This window comes from Drosophila virilis, chromosome 2 (genome assembly GCF_030788295.1).
Source record: "Drosophila virilis strain 15010-1051.87 chromosome 2, Dvir_AGI_RSII-ME, whole genome shotgun sequence".
NCBI classification, from domain to species: Eukaryota; Metazoa; Arthropoda; class Insecta; order Diptera; family Drosophilidae; genus Drosophila; species Drosophila virilis.
Genome location: NC_091544.1, coordinates 10952349 through 10977405, shown reverse-complemented (window position 1 = coordinate 10977405; position 25057 = coordinate 10952349). Strand labels below are relative to the sequence as shown.

General features: G+C 38.0%; 2 protein-coding genes and 1 long non-coding RNA gene across 4 annotated transcripts in view; 1 reads left to right on the top strand and 2 right to left on the bottom strand.

Annotated features, from left to right (window-relative positions):
• LOC6630153 (ankyrin repeat domain-containing protein 50) overlaps positions 1–25057 on the top strand; it is a 41406-nt gene that overhangs the window by 7439 nt on the left and 8910 nt on the right. The gene's annotated exons all lie outside the window — the stretch shown is intronic.
• On the bottom strand, positions 12182–12598 carry LOC138910981 (uncharacterized). The gene is made up of 2 exons (XR_011416239.1): positions 12382–12598; positions 12182–12318 (listed from the first exon to the last, which is right to left on the bottom strand). It is a non-coding gene; the product is annotated as an uncharacterized lncRNA (long non-coding RNA).
• Positions 14135–16946, bottom strand: LOC6630152 (neprilysin-1). The gene has a single exon (XM_002054147.4). The coding sequence runs from the start codon at positions 16911–16913 to the stop codon at positions 14913–14915; it is 2001 nt and encodes a 666-aa protein (XP_002054183.3). The 5' UTR covers positions 16914–16946; the 3' UTR covers positions 14135–14912.

The following is a 25057-nucleotide window of genomic DNA, read 5'->3' as shown; positions in this document are numbered from 1 at the left end:
AAGTTAGAGCTGTACACAAATCACAATTTTTAATTTGTGCTAATCAATACTAAACAAGATGTTTTTTTTTTTTGTAAGAGGTATCTTGTAGTCATGCACTATTCGACTGCAGTTTTGGCTTACTTGTTGTCGCGTCTTGTCTTGTTACTATGCTTTATTTACATTCTGCTTTGGCGCTGCTCTTCGTCATGGTCAATGGCCGACGCATGGGGTATTAAAGCAGGCAGCACTCAACATGATGATGATGACGATGACGATGATGATGATGATGATGATATTGTTGTTTCTGATAATGATGGTGATGACGACTATGCGTTAGGGTTATGATATAATCTGCAGTCGTCCAACGTCAGCGACTTACTTGCCTATGAGCATTTCATCAGCTCTGCTCCTCTCCTGGATGCATCTGCGTTTGTTTGCACTACGCCCAGCCCCAGACTCGCACACACACACACACACACACACACACACACACGCGCACGCTTGTGATGAGCACTTTGCAGCTGCCAACTGCAGCTAAATTAAAAACGCACCACGAGAAATGAAATGGCAGCAGTTTAGCTAACGGCCCCTCAAACGGACGCGGTATCAGCATTTCCAGTTTTGTGTTGTATCTCCGCCAGGCAAGATGAATGCAAACGACAGCAACAAACAGGGGCATCAGTTAGTGGCGGCTGGCAGGGAGGGAGGGAGGAATGTAAAGTGTAGACCTTGCAGGTCCTTTTAAGCTGCGCGCTGTAATTTACATAACACTCACTTGCGCTTAGTGGCTGACCCAAATTTTGTAGGCAGTGCAGCCAAAGGGAAAAATATGAGTGGAAGCTGGTAAAAAAAAGAAGCCCATATGTAATTAACTCAGAGAGGGGCAGAGAAAGGTAGAGAGATGCCTACCACAAAGGTCAGGGATTTTTTTGTTGTTGTTTGTTGTTGTCGGACAGCAGCCAGTGAGCAGAGCACGGTGAAAGCGAAAATATTGTAATGGATTTCTTTTATACATTTTATTTTCCACTTGAAAGGCAGCTGCCTTTGAAACAGGTTGTTAAGCTTTAGTCATTATGGAGCACATTGATAATAATGCAGCCCAACCGAGTGGAACCGAATGCATATGCAATGTTTATACTTAGTATGGAGGAGGTGAAGATTTTAACTAACTAATTAAAGCTGCTCTAGAAGCTTTCAGTTGTGGTATCTTAGCATTCCCAGCTAGCAATAATATATTCAAAAGCAAAGTGGCATGTAATATTGAAATAAAATACATTAAGTGTATTTAAGTAATAGTAAGATATTAGAGATTGGCCTAGCTTCAAGCGTTTGTCAGATTACTTCACCGTCACTCAATACCAATATGTACCAAAGCACATGTAAACACATCCAAACATTACCCAAGCAGCATGCATAATAACTAATGACTTATGCATTCCCCTGAATGCAATTCCCTTGAACTATATTTTGTTTGGGAATAGGGCGTAGATAACCTCCTACAAACCCTTAGCTCGATGGATTTATTAAGACTAACAGACGCATGTCGTGTTGCTCAAATTCATTAAATTGTGTGATAAGAATATATCTATCATTATTAAGTTTAGGCACGGGTAGGTATTTAAGAAGTCGCAGAAAGAAACCTTGTATTTTCTACCGAAGCTATCCATAAATTTCCACTTATATTACGTGAAACGGATTAGCCTGTCTTTCTAAAGCAATTTTATCCCAAACAAGCATCATTTAACTTCCTCCACTTGAACTGCACCTGTTTGTGGAACTTTTCACATATTTGTTGCAAATGCAACCGATGGCACATGCAGCCCACAAACAGCAGCCATCAATTTCCCCCAGTTGCAATCGCAACCGGCAAACATTTATCATCGATGCCAGCGCCCCCACAATTTACGCAATGGAAAGTATTTAATGCGTGTGTGTGTGGGAGCCAAACAGTTTGACCCAGCCAGCTGATTGGAATGCCACTGGCTAGGGTTGCCTTGTTGCTTCTTGCTAGTTTCATTGGATTTGATCCCAATTGCTATGGCTGCATTTTGGGGTCGTCTTTGGGCGTGGGCGCATGATGATTAATGAATGTTGTTGCATAACCACGACAACGAAAACAGCAACGACAACTGTTGACTATAAGCAGAGAGTTGCCAACTTTGGCTGAGTCATGAAATCCGAAATGCAGCACTTGCTGCTGGGCACACGTATATTAAAAACTTGAATTGCCATAGAATTAGCAAGGACTTCTCTTGTTCCATGTCCTGGCTGTCAAGTGTGTGCTCTGTTCTGCTCTGCAGTTTCCGCCTGTAAAAGTTTTCGAGTGTTGCGAAAATCTTGCCATCCGCTCTGTCGAGATTCGGGCCTGCCATTTGGGCATGCCTGTCAGTGTTTTGTCGATTGGCATTGTAATGGCTTTTCCGGGAGCGGAGGCAGGCCGGCAGGCAACTGGCAGCAACTTTTAGTTGCTTGTGACCCACATACGTCTGGGCACTTTATTGTGGTCCACTTGCAGCTCCTGGCAGCCATTTTAATTGCTTTGTTTTATTGCCGCAATGAAGTGCAGTAAGCCTCCGGGCACAAGACCTGTCCTTTCTTCCTGTACACTAAAACCGAATGAAATATAAATAGCCGATAGGCAGCTTTCTGGTTCTCTCAGTATTACTAGACGCACGCTCAAGGCTTGAAAAGTTGAATGCTTTTAAAAGAGGCATTTCAGCCAACATCCCCTCACTTTAATTAGCGGAAACACAGAAATCGCGCAAACATGAGCCACATTTAGCGCTATGCAAATATAAAAATAAACACAACCAATTTGTTGACTTTTGCTTATTTGCCGGCACTTATTTATGTTAGCTATATGTGTCTTTGCACTTATATGGCTAGGTATTTATATATGCCCTAAAGCGACGATATATTTAGATAAATACAATTCTTTATGCCACATTGAATTCTATTTGAATATATAAAGCAAAATAGATTTGACAATCAATCGGAATTTATGATATCCGCTAATATTGTAGTTGTGGTGGTTTTGTATTTCAATATTATGGATAAATATTGCAAAGCATTTTCTCGTTAAACGTTTAAGGATGACGCAGAAGAAAGAATGAAAATCAAATGCATTACATCATCATAACATAGAACAGAGTGAGAGGAAGCAGAAAGAGGGAGTAAAGATAGGTAGCAATAATAAGAATGAGATGCGGAAGAAAGACTTAGATATGGAAAGGGAAGCAATGGAAAAATGAATAGATCGATTACAAAAAAGATGTCACACATTTGTGTGTATATCGAATCAATAATTTCAGCCAAGCGAAGCTAACCTTTACAGTTTTATGCAGGGTATACAACTAACAGTTATGGCTATAAATGTGGTTAAAATATATAAGATTTCAACGCAACTGTTAATTAGCGCCAAAGCGTGCGCCCAAAGCGGTCCAATAAGGCAGCCACAACGACAACGACGACGACGCCGTCAGCGACAAACCAAATGGAACCTAGTAAAAAAGCCAAATGAAGCGTAAACAACAACAACACCAACAACAATGAGGACAGCAAACAAACCAAAAGTTGCATGAATGAACTGCTTTGTGTGCGTGCGTGTGTCTGTGCGTGGCTTTCATGACGTGCCACGCCTTATTCCGGCCTAACCGACGGCGCCACTCAACTGTTTGCCGGGACTTTATGAGCTTTGGCATGTGCACAGCTGCCGGATAAATCGTAATCAGTTGTTGTTGGCGTTGCTATTGTTGTTGCTGGTGGTGTTGGTGTTGCTAAGCATATGAGACGACACTTTGGCTAATTGCTTGTGCCAATAGCACTTGGCCAAAGTCGAGGTCCCACAATACCCGTTGAGCTGCATATTGGATGGTCCTTAACGTGGACACTTGTCTCCGAAAAGATGTGAACGAGGCGGGAGTTCCTGCACAAGTGAATCATAATTGAATTGTGATAAAGTGCTTAATATACTTACTACTCATTCATGCATTCACTTTTTACCAGGCACTTTTACCTGAGCACATCAACTGGCTTCATTCGCTTCCGTGTCATCCACTCAATTCTCTGCTCGTTGGTCACTTCAATTATGATATTTCCATTTAAACTTTTATTCATTTTTCATTCTCTTTATTTTTCGACGTTGCTCTCCAGTTCGGGCATTTGCTTCCGTTCTCTGCAAACTTGGCACTGAATGTAATTGCCGTCAGCTTTACCGCATTCGAGTTAATTGACAGGTTTTCTGATTTTTGCCTGCTCTTGGTGCCTCGACCCAACTCCCCTCTGCTGACCACGGTGTGCGGCAATTAAATGCAGCGACCACCTATTTTGGTTTGACGGCCAAATTTGCAAATTTGCAGCGCCAATCGAAGCCATTAAATTTGACAGAGTGCATAAAATGGATTTTATGGTGTCTATGGTCATGTCTGTCTGGTAAAACAAGCTACACTTTATTATGTGGTGTGTTTGCATGTGCGTGTGTGTGTGTGTATGTGTGTGTGTGTGTGTACGTTGGTTGTGCTAATGTTGTTTGCCAACGCATTAACATGGCTCGCCAATTGGCATTTACGTTACGCATACGCCACGTGTTCGCGCTCCATGTGTGTGATTGTCTCCCTACATATGCTTGTGAGTGTATGCCTATTTGCGTGCATGTGTGTGTGTATATACATTTTGCTAATTATCTTGCAGTCTCAAGCGCACTAAGTGTCAGCATAAATAATTGACTAACCAAAGTGCCGGCTGACGAGTGTCGAGACTCGAGAGCTCAGTGCCGACTGTCAATCAAGACACACACATATATATAGTGACATATCCATAGTCGCACCCACCCTTTAACATAACTTAGCACATAAGCATAAGCACAATTATAAACATTTCTAATATTGTAAACAAAGAGCCTGGTGATAACATCGACATTGGTCAAGATCAAACTGTCCCCCTTTTGGTAGACATAAACAATTCACCCTAAATATCACGCCACTGTCAATGTTCCCATCAGAGTACTATCCCACGCATAATTGCTGACGCAGCTCAAACTTCACTCAATTTTGACTCAAACTCTCTCAAAGCGAAGTTTGCTAAGCGACCGCAACAGTTAGATAAATCAGTTCTTATTCGGGAAGCAAATCTGAATGTACTCAACAAAAGTAGCCGTTAAGTGAAAATAATAAATTGAAATATATTTTTTATAGTAACCTAACGTGTAAAACTTAATTGGCGCAGCCGGTAGGATACGTCGGGAAAAATTAAAGATCGCTAAAGGATAATTAATTCCCAGATCTAACGCACAATCGCGACCGAAAGTGTTGTCGGAGTGTAATAAAAATTTTCTCGAATACGTATCCGCACAAGAACCTTCGGGTCATTAGTAGCTTAATAATATTGACCCTTTGGGCAATAAAGCTACTACAGTTAATAACGACTGGCTTTGCATATCGTTTGATCCCTGCAATACGTTATTACTGAGTCTTTTTAAGACACACACACAAAAAAAAAAAAAAACATTTGCACAATAATCCATCACAAACTTTAACTTAAAATAAAAGTGCAAAATCAAAGAACAATAAAGTTCAAACCTACAAACTCAAAACTATTCAAAAAAAAGTGTATTACACCAAGATGACAATGGAATTATCAGAACAACACCTCAACCAGGCCCTTTCACAACTTAGACAGGTGCCAAGCTTTGACGGATCAACGGATCAACTAAACGCCTTCATTAAAAGGATAGATTACATCCTACACCTGTATCCAACCCGAGATGTTAGACAACATAGCATCTTATACGGAGCCATCGAATTGCAAGTCACAGGAGATGCTCAGAGAATATCACAAAGGACAGCAGCCAACACTTGGCAGGAGCTGAGAAACGCATTGATTGAAGAATACAAAGTGCAGACACCATTTGAAGAACTCCTTCGACGCTTATACAACACGAATTACCAAGGAAACGTCCGTAAGTTCATCGAGGAGCTCGAGAATAAATCTTTTGTTATTTTAAATAAGTTAGCACTAGAAAATATACCTAGCAATACAACCCTTTATACAAATGCTATGAATAACACAATCAAAGATGTTATTACAAAAAAATTACCAGATAGGCTTTTCATGATGTTAGCCAGACACGACATTACGTCGACACAAAAACTAAAGCAAGTAGCTCAAAGAGAGGGATTATATGAAAATAGCGTTACTGAAAAACCTAAAAATAATAATGTTCAGGGAAATCCAAATAACAATCGTAGGAACATGGGAAATTATCAGCAAAATGCTAACCCAACCACCATTTCAAGTGGCTATTCCAACACGAATCAGAGTTATCACGCACAAAATAAACAGCATAATAAGTCCGAAGACAATCAGAAAGCTCACCACGAGTTCCAACAGAAATTAAGTCAAGGTAGATACCAAAATCCCTTAAACTACCAAAATCAGTCCCATTCACGCTTGAATGCACCAAACCCTCCGACTAAACGTCAAAGAGATAGTAACAGTGGGCAGATGAAAATGGATACATCCGAAAATTTTCATCAGCAAGCCTCGGAACAAACAGAAGAAATCCATTCATAAAATTGATTATGAATGACGAAGTTCTAAAATGTGTCATCGACACAGGTTCAACCATAAATCTAATGAAAACAAACCGCTTAAATTTTCCAGTTTACAACGAAACATTAAAGGTTCACACCATAAATGGTGTTATTGAATTAAAACAAAGTATACGATTAGGAGCAAGCAAAATTTGTCCGAGCAAACAAAAATTCTATATTCACGACTTCTCAGAGCATTATGATGTTCTGATTGGGAGAGAATACCTTGAGGCATGTCAAGCAAAAATAGACTATGCACAAGGATCCGTAACCTTAGGAGAATTTAACTTTTGTTTTAGATATAACGACGAAGAGGTCGAAGAGGACATGACCGCACAAGAGTGCCTTGATCCACCCTCAACAGAGGACAGACCATTTAACTTCGCTATTAATAATGAATTAATAGAAAACAATGAGTTTAGGCTAGAGCACCTAAACTCAGAAGAAAAAGAAAAAATAAAAAAAGTTTTACATGAATTTCGTGATATCCAGTACCATGAAGGTGACAATTTGACTTTCACTAGTACAATTAAACACAAAATTCTAACAAAACATGAGGACCCAATTTACAAGCGTCCATACAAATATCCTCAAATATACGATGAGGAAGTAAATAAACAAATAAGCGATATGATAAAACAAAATATCATACGTAAATCCAAATCCCCTTACTGCTCACCAGTAATAATCGTTCCAAAGAAAAACGATGCATCTGGAAAGCAAAAGTTCCGGTTAGTCATAGATTACCGCAATCTCAATGAACTAACTATTAATGATAAATACCCTATCCCGATCATGGATGAAATATTAGACAAACTTGGAAAATGTCAATATTTCACAACCATTGATCTAGCCAAAGGCTTCCACCAAATCCAAATGGATCCTGGTTCAATACCCAAGACCGCATTTTCGACTAAACATGGCCATTACGAGTACACTCGCATGCCATTTGGTCTTAAGAATGCACCTGCAACGTTCCAACGTTGTATGAACAATCTCTTAGAAGATTTAATTTTTAAAGATTGTCTGGTCTACTTAGACGACATTATTATTTTTTCCACTTCATTGGAGGAACACATTTTGTCGCTACAAAAGGTATTTAAGAAGCTTAGAGAAGCTAACTTAAAACTACAGTTGGATAAATGCGAGTTTATGAGAAAAGAAACTGAATTTCTCGGTCACATCATCACAACTGAGGGTATAAAACCAAATCCCAACAAGATACAAGCAATTGTCAAATTCCCAATTCCAAAAACCCCAAAAGAAATTAAATCATTTCTAGGATTATGTGGTTTCTATAGGAAATTTATACCAAATTTCGCTAATATAGTAAAACCATTAACACTTAAATTAAAAAAGGGAGCAAAAATCAATATAAAAGACAGAGACTACGAACTAGCGTTTGAAAAGCTAAAAGTACTCATAACATCCGACCCAATTTTAATATACCCTAACTTCGAAAAACCATTTTCATTAACTACAGACGCAAGTAATATGGCAATAGGGGCCGTCCTTTCGCAAGAGCATAAGCCTATATGCTATGCAAGTAGAACTCTCAACGAGCATGAGTTAAATTATTCAACGATTGAAAAAGAATTATTAGCAATCGTTTGGGCCACTAAATACTTTAGGTCCTATCTTTTTGGTCGACAATTTCAAATCCTTAGTGATCACAGACCACTCGTCTGGTTAAATAATATGAAAGAACCTAACATGAAATTACAAAGGTGGAAGATCAAGCTAAATGAGTTTGATTTCCAAATTAAATACGTCCCAGGAAAAGAAAATTATGTGGCAGATGCTCTGTCCAGAATTCAATTAAACGAAAACTTCTTAGGCGAAGATACAATTAGCACAAGAGCAACAATACATAGTGCTCAAGAAGACAACAGTAACCATTTACAAATCACAGAAAGACCACTTAATTATTATAATCGACAAATAGAATTTGAAAAAGGAACCGAGAACGAAACAAAAGTTACGAATTACTTTCACAAAACCAACATAAAAATTACGTACAAAGACATGACTAATACGCATGCCAAAGAATTAATAAAAGAATACTTATGCACAAAGAAAAGTGTGCTATACTTCCACAACGAAGCAGATTTTCCAATTTTTCAAGAAGCCTACTTAGAAATAATAAGTCCGAATAATTCAACAAAGGCAATGAAAACTAGTACAAAATTAATAGACCTTCAAACATATGCAGAATTCAAAGAATTAATATTAAAAAAGCACAAAGAATTATTACATCCAGGAATTGAAAAAACTATCAATTGGTTCAAAGAAACCCACTATTTCCCAGATTATCAAAATTTAATTCAAAATCTAATAAATGAATGTGAGATTTGCAACATCGCAAAAACAGAACACAGAGATACAAAATTAACTTTCGAAATAACTCCGGAAATCGCTAATATCCGAGAAAAATATGTAATGGATTTTTACATAGTAGGAGATAAACAATTTTTATCTTGCATTGATATCTATTCAAAATTTGCATCATTAATAGAAATAAAAAGTAGAGACTGGCTAGAAACCAAACGAGCTATATTACAAGTGTTCAACCAAATGGGTAAACCCATCGAAATAAAGGCAGACAAAGACTCAGCTTTTATGTGCACAGCTTTACAATTATGGCTAAAATCAGAAGCAGTAAATATTAATATAACCACTAGTAAAAATGGTATATCCGACGTAGAACGATTTCATAAGACAGTTAACGAAAAACTAAGAATCATTAACAGCGACTCAGACGTCGAAAATAAACTTACAAAATTTGAAACTATACTCTACACGTACAATCATAAAACAAAGCACAAAACGACTAACAGAACACCAGCGGACATATTCATATATGCAGGTACACCAGAGTATGACACTCAAGCTAATAAAGAAAAACTAATAAATAATCTCAACAAAAAACGAACAAATTATGAAATTGACACTAGATACAAACACTCACCGTTAGTTAAATCAAAGACGACAACCCCGTTCAAGAAAACAGGAGAACTAAGACAAATCGACGACAAACATTTTGAGGAAACTAACAGAGGCAGGAAAATAACACATTACAAAACCAAATTCAAAAAGAAAAAGAAGACTAATCAAAGCAAATATAACAATTACAGGTCAACAACAGACAGCGATCAAAACATACAAGCACCAGCTTAAATTAATTATTATAATATTACTATCAATAACTGTAAACTATATAAATGCACAGAGTATTGAAATTAATCCTATCAAAGCCCATAACGGATATCTCATATTTAAAACAGGAACCATAGACATTCCGACAGATTACGAATTCCACTGTTTAACGGTTAATATAACAAAAACCGAAGAAACTTTTAACAATTTAATTGAACAAAGTAAAGAATTCAATAACCTTATACAAATCGAATACCTAGTAGAAAAATTAAACAGAGAAATAAACGGCTTAAAAATAGCCAAACGCAGCAAAAGAGGTTTAGTTAACATAGTAGGAACAGCATATAAATACTTATTTGGAACATTAGATCAAGAAGACAAAGCAGAAATTGAACAAAAAATAAGCAACTTAGCAGAAAACAGCGTTCAGGTTAACGAATTAAATTACATAATAGAAGCTATAAACAAAGGAATAGAAATCATGAACGAACTAGATCAAGAGAAACAAAAAGGAAAGAAATTAGATATCCTTATATTTAACTTACAACACTTTACAGAATATATAGAAGACATTGAGATGGGAATGCAGCTCACAAGATTAGGAATTTTTAACCCAAAATTACTAAAACATGACTATTTGTTGCATGTTAATTCTGAGAAATTGTTGAATACAAAAACTTCCACTTGGTTTAAATCAGATACAAACGAAATACTGATAATATCCCATATTCCTCGAGAAATAATAAAAAGCCCGGTATTCGAAATAATTCCATACCCGGATGAAAATAATAATATTTTGACAGAAATAGCTCATGAAAAATATTTTACCCAAGATAAAAAAGTTTATAGCAGAGAAACAAAAAAATTAATTAATAATGAATGTTTAACAGGAATTTTAAACCAAATAACATCAGAATGTAGTTATACTAAAATTTTGCAAAATTTTCAAATCAACTACATAGAACCAAATATAATTTTAACTTGGAATTTACCAAAAACTATATTAAACCATAATTGTATAAATAACGAAATAACAATAGAAGGAAACAATATAATAAAAATCTTTAATTGTTCATTGCAAATTAATGAAATTTCAATTTCAAACAATATGTTAGATTATACTCAAAGCATTTACGTAAGCAATGATGTTATAAAATTAGAACCACTTTCGTTTGTACAAACGAAACAAATTATAAATGCACATACAAAATTTAACAATGTATTCCAGATAATTACAATAACCATATTTGTAATCATATTAATAAGTTTAACACTGTATTTGACATATAAGTTCAAAAGCATACCTAAGAAATTAATTATAAAATATAAAAAACCCAAAGTAGAAGAAACACCTACAATAATAGGAGATATACCAATTGTAAAAGAAGAAAATGTTACACTATATCCAAACTTAAACACCTGAGGACAGGCACTTTTCTAATGGTTGGGGGAGTGACATATCCATAGTCGCACCCACCCTTTAACATAACTTAGCACATAAGCATAAGCACAATTATAAACATTTCTAATATTGTAAACAAAGAGCCTGGTGATAACATCGACATTGGTCAAGATCAAACTGTCCCCCTTTTGGTAGACATAAACAATTCACCCTAAATATCACGCCACTGTCAATGTTCCCATCAGAGTACTATCCCACGCATAATTGCTGACGCAGCTCAAACTTCACTCAATTTTGACTCAAACTCTCTCAAAGCGAAGTTTGCTAAGCGACCGCAACAGTTAGATAAATCAGTTCTTATTCGGGAAGCAAATCTGAATGTACTCAACAAAAGTAGCCGTTAAGTGAAAATAATAAATTGAAATATATTTTTTATAGTAACCTAACGTGTAAAACTTAATTATATATATATATATATATATATATATATATATATAGTTATGTATATATATAATGCATATATATAGATGTAGGTCGGACTTTGTAACGCATGCAAATCTTATAGAATTGACATAGTTGCAGTCAAGCCGGAAATTTGATTGTAATTATTTGTTATATTTAACGCAAAACAAGTTTATTTACTAACTGCACATCCGTTCAGACGCCTGACCAGAAACCTGTATCGTTTGGCCAAATTACTAACTGTTGCTCGCCGCCCACTAGCAAACAGCTTGGAACAGACTTACTGGACCACTGGCATTGAAACGTGAGCCTGATTAGACTTAAATAGACGCTAGGAATTCTCAATGAATCGAAATTGTCACACAACCAATGGGGCGTATGCGTAATAACAATAATAATATACCAAGCGTCATAGTTAGAGCAAGGCAACCAACAGCGACTAGCGCGAACTGATAACGGCTTGTTATTGATAAGGTGCACTTGTATTGAGTTCATTGGCTGTAGGCAGGCCCGGCTGGCTATCAAACGAACAGTAGTCGTGTCGAGCAACGTATTGATAATAACAAACATTGCAATTCAAATTAATTGATTAAAGTTTATGTTAAATTGAATTGATTCCGATACAAAGATATGGATAATATTATAATTAATTACGTATTCATCCCGAAATCATTTGAAAAGCACGTTTATTAGCTTAACCCTGCTATTTCAATTTAGTTTGGCCCTCTAGAAAGTAGTACACAAAATGTTAATTTGTTAATGACTCAGTTAACTACATCTGCCACACACCTTCAAACACACACACCCAATTCACAGCAGTGCATCATGCAGCTTAGTTTAGAGCCAAGGGCAGTCTTTAAATTTTAATTCCCAGCTGTGTAATAATGTTGTAAGCTTACGTCCATCAACACCCACACACACACACTCACACAATGAAGTGTTACGAAACCACACACAATTATATTTACATTTACCGCAAAATGTTCGAACTTAATTGTAGACTAATTGACTTATTTTCATTTCTATTTTTTATTAGCTGCAAAAAATGAAAGTTTTTGCGCAGTTTACTGAATGTTTTAATTAAATTAAATGAAAAGCTTTTCGCGTCTGTTAGCCAAATTGAAAATTTGCATTTGACGCATAAAGAAAAACCAGCAACAGCAGAGCCACAACAAAAAATTCACACACACACACACACACACACATTCGAACCCACGGAGTCGACTTCAAATTGCGACGCTGCAAGCCGCAAAAAGCATTTAACCCACATTTGCTGAAAGGCAAAAAAAAAAACTTCTTTAAGAGAGCTCTGGATTTGGCTTTGGCTTTGGGTTTACTTTGGCCCGTGTGTAGGCTCGAATGGGGCCTAACCAACTGCACATGAATGCAACAAAGTTGAAAACGAGTCAAGAAGACGGCCGCTGCCAGCGGAGCTGCTTAAATTGCATTTTAATTTGCTGTACACTCGCATTAATTAGCCAAAGCCGTCCACAAACATTCCCAGTTTAACTAAGCGCGCCCCACGGGCCATGACAAATAGCAAAAAATATATATAATTCATTTGCAAGGCGACCGGTTTGTCCAATGTGTATCAAGTGACCAATTGGTGAGATGCCGGTGGTGCACTGGTGGCCAAATGTGTGGCATTTCCATGACTCCCGCGGCTGTCATTTGTTTTGAAATATACGAGCGGCATTCTTTGTCGGATGTGAAGCCCTACAACAACAAACAGCCCAACAGTGACTCTAAAATGTATGACAACTGCTCGGAACATTTTGAAACATATGTACTTTTTAGAAAGTTTATCTATAGAAGATACCTTGTACTGAACTCCGAGCTGCCGTATCAAACATTCATACTTACTTTATAAGCTGCATAGCTCAGGCGGTCGCTATTATTTTTCTCAATCTTAGCCCCAATTATGAACAATTTGCGCTCAAATAACATTTTACAGGACACATAGATAACATGCAAATAAGTGCGCATACCAAAAAGCCATGGCTTTTTCTTAAACATTTCTATATTTATACTTGATATTCCTTATTTTTCACATATTAAATTTTTTCTCTCTATATCTAAATGGTGATATTTATTTCTTCGTCATCTTGAGCAAGATATTGTAAAATTGCAATCAAAACGTATTTGGTTACAATTTTATTTATCATTTTTAAATTGTTCCACTGTGCGTCAACCACTTTTAGCCTCTGTTGACTTTTGTGCGCTGCGTGTGAAATGTGTATCAAGTGTCGGACATGACCATGCCCATGCCCATGCCTATGCATATGGCGTATTGCCGATGCCGCCACCACTGACACAATTTAAATTTGCAACACTTTCAAGTCGCGTGCCTGCCGTCTCACCACCGAAAGCTGCAGCTTACATTTCATCCAAATGCAACACGTGCGTGGGCCACATAAATTGCCATCAAAATATGCGCGACAATAAATTATATTAAATACAATATAGCATATGAGAGTCATTGCATCTCCGCTACCGCTGGCCGCTCCTGGCCCAGTTTTTCCCTTGGCATGCTGCAGATAATTTGCCCAGCAAGTTAAGCCTTTGACAATGTAGCGCTGACATCATGGATGGCCGGATGGATGAATGAGGGCCTGGTCACATTTACATTTTAATGGAGGCCGCGCTGTAATTTATGCCCATTATTGTTATTGTTGCGTGAACTGTGGTTGTTATTGCTTTTGTGGTTGTTGTTGTCTTATGTATGCCTGCTCAAGGTCATTGCGTGGGCATAACCCAGGGAAAACACTGCAAATGTGTATACAGTGTTGGACAACATGATAATTTGTGGTTACTTTGAGTGCAAGAAAGGTATCGGGAGTTATGGTGATTTCCAGTGTTGGATAATCGACGTTTTTGTAGATGGCACGTAGACTTCGAAGTCAAAAAGTTTCATAGGTTCATGACTACACATAGTGGAATATATGTTGACAGTGTTGCACAACCACTTCGTTACAATTCAAAGAAAAGGAAATTTCTTAAAAAAAGCTTTTGTATATCTTGTTTGTGTTTTGTCTCTATTTACATTGCATTGTAAACTATCGTTAAGCTTCAACTATCGAGTTTTTGTACATTTAAAATATCAAGCTCTTATTTTATTTTTTAAATCCGATAGTTCTTGGCACTTTTACATCTTTGAGCTTTATATAAATCGGTAATTATTAACATAGAACATAAACATAACAGGCCCTTCCATCTTTTTAATATGCACCTAGGTTACCTAGTTTATAAACAGCGCAAATTATTAATCGATATTCACTTTATTAGACGCACGCAACACATATCTATTAATATAGATGGATTCACCACAGGCGACACGGCTCCGCCTGGTACATGGGCTGACCCGAAGTGCAGTTGAAAGCCTTGGCAAATTCCTCGTGATGCGGCCAATTGCGATTGACTCGCTCATTATGCAGTCCGTGTTCCGCATCCTCCATGGTGGTCATGGTCGCAATTTTTTGCATGTTGGCGCACAAAAACTGCACGGAGTTGATAAAGAAGAGCTGCTCCTGTGTATAATTGCCAACTGGGGGCCGGTCAGCTGGTTGCACATGATCAAAGTATGAGGCGAAGGCCAAACGCAGACCCACAATGTCCGACATGCTTTCGGAGAGCAGCAGCTGCTGGGCATTTTGTCTGGTATAGCAGCTGGTGAAGTTAGCGTAATGCTGCAGCAACGCCAACCCGGTCTGATTGTAGTTGCCTCGGGCATCGTACACAATGTGAAATAGGTCAAAGGCATGTTGTAGCTCGTGCGCCAGTATGAAACCCAGCTGGGCATGTTGCAGCATCTCTGAGAGGCGGGCATCGTAAAGCGGCAGTTGCAAATACCCGTGTGGCAGCAGCACGGCATTTCGGAAGATTTTTACCGGCGAGGAGCTGCGTGCCACCACAGCATCCTGCTGATAGTAGTCATGTACTGGCCAGACACCTGGCTTATTGGCCAGCAACTGCTGTTCGAGGCGTTGATAAAAACGCAGTAGCTGCAACTTGTTGCAATAGAAGTCATTTGGCAGCAACTGTAAATCATGGTAGTACATTGTCAGCTGGGCCATTGTTAAGCCTGGAGGTATATTGCCTATCTTGAGGCGCAGACTACGCAGCTCCTCTAGCACATAGGCATGCTCCAGCTCATCCAGCTGTAAATGATTCTCAATTAGTAGTTGCTCAAATTCCTTGCGTAGCTTCTGCTGCAGTCGCTGCAGCGCCGCATCAGTTTGCTCACGTCGTTCCTTATAGTAATGCTGCTCGTACAGGTAGTTCATGGCAAGTGGCATGTGGCCGCGCAACTGCAGCACGCAGGCCATGGAACGCGTTTCGTTTGGGCCAGTGGGCGGCAGCTCCTCGTTGAGTGCATAGAGCAGCTTGAACATGAGATAATAACAGATAGTTTCATTGGAGCTCTCTCCAAGTATTAGTTGCAGCTGCTCCAGATAGCTGGCATTCAGCGCAGACACTTGGAGCAACTGAACTGCATCCGCTGGCTTCTCCAGCAGCTCTGCCAAATAGTGGCGCCAATTGATTTGGGGCAGCCGTTGCTGCAGCTGTGGCAACGTCCACTCGGGCAGGCTGTCTGTAGGTTGATCTGCTGCTTGGCGCGTCATGTTCCCCAGTCGCCACTCCAGCTGCATTAGTTTGGCAGTAAGATTCTTGGACAGCGGTTCATCCAGTCCAAAGGCTACGTACAAATCTTGTACCTCCTGTTCAGTTAGCGGCATTGCGTCGGCGGGCTGCGGCGCAAACAGAATCACATAATGCGTTCCATTCTCGCGTCGCACATTCACATCCTGTTTGATAAAAACACCATTGAGTCCATAGACGCGCAGCTTGGCCAGCGTGGCGAGCCAATCAAATTGTGTTACGTTGCGCCACAGTTCGCTCTGATTACTCCGAAAGATGGGCCATTCCAGACCCAGCTGGGGCTCCAGCAAATGCAGCAGTTCATTTAGTGCCGGCTGAGCCAGATCACGGCAAGCCACATAGTATGCCCACAGCTGATCGTAGATGCCGCCTTCAGAGCTATGCGTTTCCAAGGCACTTAGCAGCTGTTTATTAAATTTGTAATCCATGTAGCCGGGCATATCCAGGTAGCTTTGAATGTCGTTATAGTTTGCACTCCAATTGCCACAGGCATAACCATAGAAATCCTGGCAAGGCTCAACGCTGGCGTTTACATTTCGCAACACTTGCGCCAGAAACATTGCATTGAATTCTGACTCCAAGTTGGGACTGGGCAGCAGCCAAATGTCTGATATGCCCCACATCAGCAGCAGCAGGAAATTCAATTCGAGGCGACACTTCATAGCGGCAGCTGAATGTCAACTGCCTCTTCAAACTCTTGAGCAGCTCTGGCGTTGCGTCTTTTTCATCGGGCTTATCGTTCGATTTGCTCAACAGGCGATATTTTCTTATCGCCACGAATGCTTGCCACAAGTTTTGCTTCCATTTCATTGGCATAGACGAGCTCTCTAGATATACTTATATATATTTGGCCTCTATATTTGCCACTCTCGTCATTTTGCATCCTGTTGGCAATTTGTGCAAGTGGCTGCATTTGATTAGAAAGCTCTTCTTAACGCTATTATAAGCCAATAAACCAGCCGGCTCTTCACAGCAACTTGGCTTAGTTAATCCAATCAATGTCAAAGACTTCAATGCAGCTCGCCTGCCAGTCGCGAGTCGCCTCACGCTTGTCTTCGTTCCGGTTGCCTTCTCTGATTTAATTTGTACTTGACAGAAATGAACTTTCCTCGCAAATTGAAAACTTTGCTAACTGCCGCCAGGAGACATTTGTAGAATACTAAAGGGCAAGCTGGGTTAGTGGCTAACGATTCATCTCCTGTTCTCAACAATACCCTGTTTCAAGGTAGTCCATATTTAATTTGGTTGCTTTTATCTGACAGACCTTGGTCTGGGACAATTTGTATTTCTTAAAAATATAAATGTTAAAAATATTTAAGGTTTGCAACTGCTTTCCTCGTCGTTTGAACCTTAAACTTATTGTGATTTTTAAGGCGTCAAGCGACGAAAAAAATCAATACGGTCAAAACTTGAAATGTTGTACAGAGTATTAATCAGTCGACTGTATTACACGGATAAATTGTACAAAGCATACATTTGGGCTGCCAAATGGAATGAATTATCCAACATATATCTTTTAGCATTAAGTTTAGCGTGTAAGGCGCTGCATTTGCAGCTGATGATTACCGCCTGCGGCGTGTGTTGCTCTTTAGCGTCTTTTCTCATTTGGGTGTTGTTGATTTTCATTAGCACTCATATACACACACATACTCGCTCAACCTACTTAAACACCTGATGCGGGTGATGACCTGACACCAGCATCATCCATCACGAAAGCGGGTTTGACTTTGATTAGCGCATCGCTGCGATAAATGACGAAAAATTGCTTGAGTGATGATCATCAATGTTATTTTCATTTTCATTTAGTTAAGTGGGTCACATCGATGGCAATCGATTTTTATCACTGAAAAAGTGGTGTAAATGCCAAAAAGTCAAAGTGGAACTATATCCAGTATTTATTCCATTTTCCGATTGTTGCAGCTAATTGAAATGTCATTTTGGCTGTTCAATTAACAATGCAATTAGCAAAGATAATAGAGAAAATGCTAAGGGCAATAAATAAAGTAAATAACTCGTAAAATACAAAAGCAATTAGATAGAATTAAATTTATAATCAGCTAGCTTATTAACTAGTCATTATGTGCTTTACCTTTAATCACTTCAATATAAATTTTAAATTTTGCAAACGTTTTGAAAATGTTTTTACGGGGTGTAAGGGTGTGGCTAATTGCATTTTGCCTTAATTTTAATTATGATTTGCATTCAAAGTGCATTTGGCGAAAAGCCAAAACAAATGCAAAAGCCGCTGGCAATCAAATTGTTTGCATCCAATTTAACAAAAATTCAACAGAAACTGTGTAAATGCTCGCCACTTTGTGTTAAATAATACAATTAAATTTAAATAGTAGCATTATTTAACAAACTGTTCAATAAACCGATTAAAGATAAATATATTATTAATGTTGCTGTTTCAAAAAGTTTTTGGTTGGCATAAAAATTTGAACCTTGTGCCGATGGGTATAGAATATTTATTAATAAATTTGTGTATGTTAATGTCTTTATGATTGTATATATAATCTTCCGGTCTTCGTTAAAATATCGCTCCACTATGCGATTCTCATAAATTCAAGTAAGCCTTACAAATTGTCATGCTTTAACAATAGTGATTTTTGGTTAAATTTTATTTATTATATTGCACACATTCGTTTTCCGTGTCTGTTTCATGTTTTTAAATGTGTATTGCTGTTGATTTACCCTCCTATATCCTCCTGTCATATTCGACAGGGATAATCATATTTGACATGCTCAATTCCCACTTCTTTATTTCTTTCCCAGCAATACGCCTCTTTATACTCCGTGTTGTCATTGACTAGCTCGGTGTTTTGTTTTCAGCTCATCCTGTTGTATCTAAGTATATGTAGGTACTTTTCATTAGCCCAAGTCAAATCAGAAAAACAAATGGTAATCCTTGCACTTGAATGCTGGCGTCGTCTGTCCAATCCACTTAATGTCAACTTAAACCCGGTTGCATTGCGGTAATGCACTTAGCCAAGGTAAATCTGGTCGAACGGACGTCGGACAAGCGGAAATACTGCAATTTAGCGACAATAAGCTGACCCAAAGCTTACGCACGCCCCGTCACGCCCATTTTGTTTGCAATTTGCCATTTTGCTTTCCGCTTGCCACGGCACGTGTCAGTTCCACGGCTAAGACAGAAGCAAGGGGTTTGGAAATGCAAACAAAGCTGTAGCTAAATCAATGCCAAAATGAGTAACATTCGTAACTGCATACTTGGCAGCGCATCGTGCTTCAGGTGGAGGAGCCAGGAGCCACTGTGAATGTAATCAGTTCCAACATTAATTAAACCCGAGGCGAAGAAGCCAGACAGCCAGGACGTGGTCGTGTATACGAACCTTGACAACGTGCGCTTGCATTTTCCAGAGCGTTATTCAAGTTGAAAGGAAAGGAGAAGGTAGTGTACACGCCTCACTTAATATGTATTTCATGGAAAACCTTTAAGCAAAGCTTTTTTCATGCAGAAGTTTTCAATTCAATTAGATTACGAGCAATTGTGTACAAAGGAATAAGTAAAACGAAATGCCAAACTGAATGCCCTTTCGACAGGTGCCCTTAAATTGAATACTATTCAAACGTCATGCCAAGAAGTAAATATTTTATTGAATCCTTATATCCTTGCAACGTCCTCTTTTGTGTGTATCCATGATAAATGACATTAAGGAGCTGTTAAATGTCAAGCAACTGTCAAGTTATCAGGGGAACACTGGAGTCAGCCTGTCTGCCTCTTCATTAATTTGATTAAATATACCTCAAGAAACAGATAAAAATAACTCTGATATTTACTACCAAACAACATAGTTTGCATATACCTCAAGACAAGTTATTGACATTTACGAAGCGAGAGTGCGTCAATTATTATTGAAACTCAAGTTTACAGAATATCAGAAATTACTTCAAGATTAAGTTTCTTTAAATAATAATGAACACATAAATAGTTGAAACTCTAGAACAAATTCCCAAGAGTTGTAAGTAAAAGCTGGAATGATAAATTAGTTTCTTTATAAAATGAATAGTTATTCCTCAATTTATAATTTTGCTGAAAACGCAAAGGAAACGTATTGTAAGGCACAGTAAGGCATAGTAAGGCACAGAACTTGTGAAGCGCACCTCGCCGACAGTTATTGAAAGACAAACAACATGGCAGGCAAAAAATATGCCAAGCCCCATTGAGGAAACGGAAATGCCAAAAGGTCCATGAAGTGCGTGTTTCTGCACATGTCACAATGAAATGAAGTCATCTGAGGGCGGTGCGAATTTGTGGTGCACTGAGGGGTGAAGCGAGTAGTGTTGTCTGTCAAAACGATGTCAATATGCACACAACAACAACAACAACAACAAAGGCGACAGCAAGCAGTTGACAGAGAAAGAAAGAAAGGGAGAGGATAAGAGAAAGGGATATAAAAGAACAAGGGTTGGGTGAGTTAAAAAAACAAGAGACAATATCGTGCGTGCGACCATTTTGACATAGATAAAGTGCAGGTCGGGTCGAGAGCAGCTGCCGAAGACAATGCAACTACATGATAAACCACTCTTTGTACGCAAAATGCTCGACTGTCAAATACCCAGCATTCAATAGGAAGTACTACACGCTTTGAGTTTTTCTCTAACTTACAATTGGTTTCTATTTATAAGATGATACGCATAAATAACATATGTGTTTCATGGTAAACTGTTAAAATTTTGTGCTGTAGTGGCAACGCCAAGTCACAGTGTTTAATGTGGCAACACTCAAATTAATACTTTATTACACAAACATTAACATCAATTTGACTACAGCTTAAAGTAGTTGTCAAGTTGCTTGTCAGTTACATGATTCAACCCAAGTACTAAGCCCTGTTAATGCTCTTCAGCGACAGGGTATTTAACTGCAGTTGAACTAATTCCAGTGCATTCACTGCTCGAATAACAATGGGGCGTTTACAGTTTATCTTTTAGCACTCAACTTTACAAATGTGCAGAGTAAATAAAAAAGAATGAGAAAAGTTTTCGCTGCAATGCAATGTTGATGAGCTTTTAGTGTTCTCTGTTCGAGAGAACAACAATTTTTTCACACACAAATATCATGTACATTTGGGCGTGTCCTTTTGCAGCCATTTGCAGAATAGTAAATGACACATTGTTTTGAAATGAATGTGCTCAATGATTTATGAATATGTGTTCACATTTCATGCAATCATGAAAAATTAAGGTTTAATTAAGCGTTCATCAAATGCCCCTGGGGACAACTGGTCGCATCCTGGCAAGCTCCTGACATCCTGTTTTGTCAGCCATGCAGCTCGCACGTTACAACATCGCAACCCATTGTCGTTTTTGGAAGCGCCCGCATTGAATTCACTTCCGTTACAGCCACAGCCACAGCCACCGCCACCGCCGCAAACCAAACGCTAAACACAATGCCAGTTCTGGTCACGTAGGACACCAAGGACAACAAACGGGCAGCTCGCAAAACTGGGCGTATTGGGAGCAACATGAGCACTTTAGAGCAGCATCCGGTGCCACCGCACCCGTATTACGTTCCAAAATTAAGCGCATTTAAAACTCGAGCTACATTCGTTTTTGATTACGTCTCTGGATTTTATTTTTCTTTACAGCACCGACAGCGCCTGCAGCAACAGCAACTAGAAAATCGATGCGAAACTTTTCCGCCTTTTTTTATTTTTATTTTTGCTACTGCTGCAGCTGGAGCTGTTGATGTTGCTCTAAGCAGAATTTTTCAACAAGTTTTTCCGCGCTCAGCGCTTTTTTGTTGCTTATACCCTGTGCCCACAAAGAGAACAATTATTTTTTGAACTTTAGTGTTACAGCCAGTGGGAATTTTCAAAAGATCCTTATTACTTTTACCGCTAACATTCGATTTTTTAATGCTGATATTTTCATAACGATCGAGCGATAAACATTGTTACTTTTTACGTGAAGCAAAGGATAAGTGCTACTCAACACAAATTGCAGAACATTTTTAGTTACAGAATATCCAGCGAATCCATACGATTTCAACATAAGTAGTTTCTTTCTAATATACCAGTACAGAGAGAGTATATTATATAAATTTAATTGAAGCGAGAATCCTGGCCCTTAATCAGCTTTCGTTGTGACGCTTAAGTGGCTCGTGATTGCATCTAGTGTTAACTATTCAAATATGAGTATAAAAAGATTACTCAACTAGTTAAATAGAGCTGAGAGATGTAGCTTGTTGAATAGACTAGTTGCACATTTCCGTAAAATAACAAATGACTAGACTACAGCTACGCTTAAACTAGTTGTGAATTATATAAAAAAAATATATATATATAGTTATGTTTATGACTTAACCAATTAGAATGAGAAAGCGGAAGGGATATAATATAAGGAGAGACCTTCGATGTAATTAGTTTTAATCTGTAACGTTTTTTTTTTTTTTGTATCTTTGCCAAAGAAGAACCTTTTACCTACCTTTATTACTCTTAATATAGTGCATCAGCAAGTCACACAAACTGCTGCGCATAGTGATTTGATCTGTTACCTGTATATTTGTGCAGGTAAACATTTTTTTTGCAATTTGATTTGCTATTTGCTCGCACAATCGTTGCACTGATTGGGCGCAAGGATACTGCCTGCAGCACAAACGTATATCCATGTGGATATATAGATAGATGGACTGTTGATTGGACTCCCACGTTGTCTATGTGACTTGTATTATATTACAGCATGCTTCGCATTTGTAATGCATGGAATATATTTTACCTTGGCAGTCCTTATTTTAACAAGCCGACAGCGTCGACGAAGTAAATTCAACAACAAATTAAAACTGTCTAAAAGAAAAAAGCATAGGTAAAATGTAAACACAAATTAATAGCGCGTTTCCTGTCAGACATCCTTAAAAATTATATATATGTATATACATGTTCTAGGTTGCAGCTTGAAACATTTCAATTAAGCCAGTTGCACGTTGCAGCCGCCTCTGGCTAGCAAACGTCAAAATGTTGTTGCTGTGCTAAGTTTCCCATTTTTTTACTTTTTTTTTTTTTTTTATCCCGCCATGCGGCGGATGCTGGAAAACTGTTAAGTTCTCACGCTGCCGAGGCTCAGGTTCAGGCAGCTGCTGTCAGTGGCAGATACAGATACAATTGCAAGCTCAACTGTAGTTACAATTTTTGCGCCATATGCGCCGCTTGCGAGGCGTGCAATTATTTATTTATTTATTCATTACTCACGCACTCGAGTACGAATGTGTGTGCGTGTGTCTGTGGTTGTGTTTACATTCCTTGCGTACTTATATTCATCATCAGAAATACTTTTTGTTTTAACTTATTTTACGCAAATTAATTACATTTTTTTTTTTGTATTTGTTAAGGCACTTCAATTGTTTACATTTCTTTTGGCAGCTTGTCGATGATATTTTTACAACGTGCGCACATTTGCATGGAATATTTTTATTGTTTGAACTCTGGGTCATGAAAAGCAACAATAATTTTAAAAATATTGATGTGTGGTATATATATATATATATATATATATATATATGAATTTGTGTAAAAGGCAGGCTGAACCAATACATGTAATTGGAATTAATGTTCAAAATACAACGTATTGTAAATTTAAATATTGCCCAGAAGTCACAACAATACAATTTGAAATAGAGCTCTTAAATAAATACATGTTGGAATTAACAAATAAATGCGAGTCAATATCTTAGTTTAAAGAGTTTTTATCTAAGTAGAGTACTGCTCTTTTATCCTTTTAACTAAATTTCACATTCTAAACGACTCTCAACATTTAAAGAGCAAAGTTGCATGGCAAAGTTTGAACAAATCCCTGAAAATGATTGAAACCGAAATGTTTTTACTCCATTACCTTATTTAAATAAGTGCAGGATGCGTATTTCAAGCGTGTCGTATGTTTAATTAACTTAAGTGCACAAGCGATCCAATTTAACTTTTAAAAAGCGTGAAAAACTAATGGAACTTCGTTCAAGTTGACTTTTATGCTTGCAAAATTCCAATTAGGCTGCTTTTGCAGTTGACACGTTCTCGGTCTCTACCACCCTCGATTTTGTACTTTTTTGCTCTTGCTATCTACAAAATTCGTCTGGTGTGTTTTTTTATTTGAAAATTTAGGATAAATTCAATTTAAATAATTAAATACAACTTTATTTGGCATTATACCTTCTATCAAATATTAAATTGAATAAAAACTACTCAGTTTCGACTGCAAAAACAAATACAATAAAATGCATCGATTTGATTAGCTTTTGAAATAAAAAGATGAAATCAAAACAAATTCGATTTATGAATGAGATACGCATAGATTGCAGAGTAGTTCAATGGAAATTGCATTCGCAATGCATAAAAGAAAAGTTGATTGTGCTGAGTGCCAGCAATGTGGGTGTTAGTTCCGCTTGGTTGGGTTGCAGACAGGAGCGGTTCAGCAGGCAGTCGGGTCAACAAGAAACGTCCAATAGAAAAATGAAAATATATTTGTCTAATACATAATATAAGAATAGTTACACGGTTAGTTGAGTTTTCTTGGCAATTTTAAAATTTATTTGTGCAAGAGATATCAGATATCCCCCTTTCCCCATTCCCTGTCGTATGAATACCACCGTTCTATGCGATTTTCATGATCTCAAGTTTTGCCAACTGATAATAATTTTTATAATTGTCTTGTATATATGAAGACAATATACTCAAAATATTAAAGATCTGTGCTGTCTGGGTATGAATATTGCCCAGCCTTTGTAAATTCTCCAGTGTGGAACACTTCATCCGCCCCTGGCAGCGAGTGCCACGCATCAATAATTACGATAAGCTAA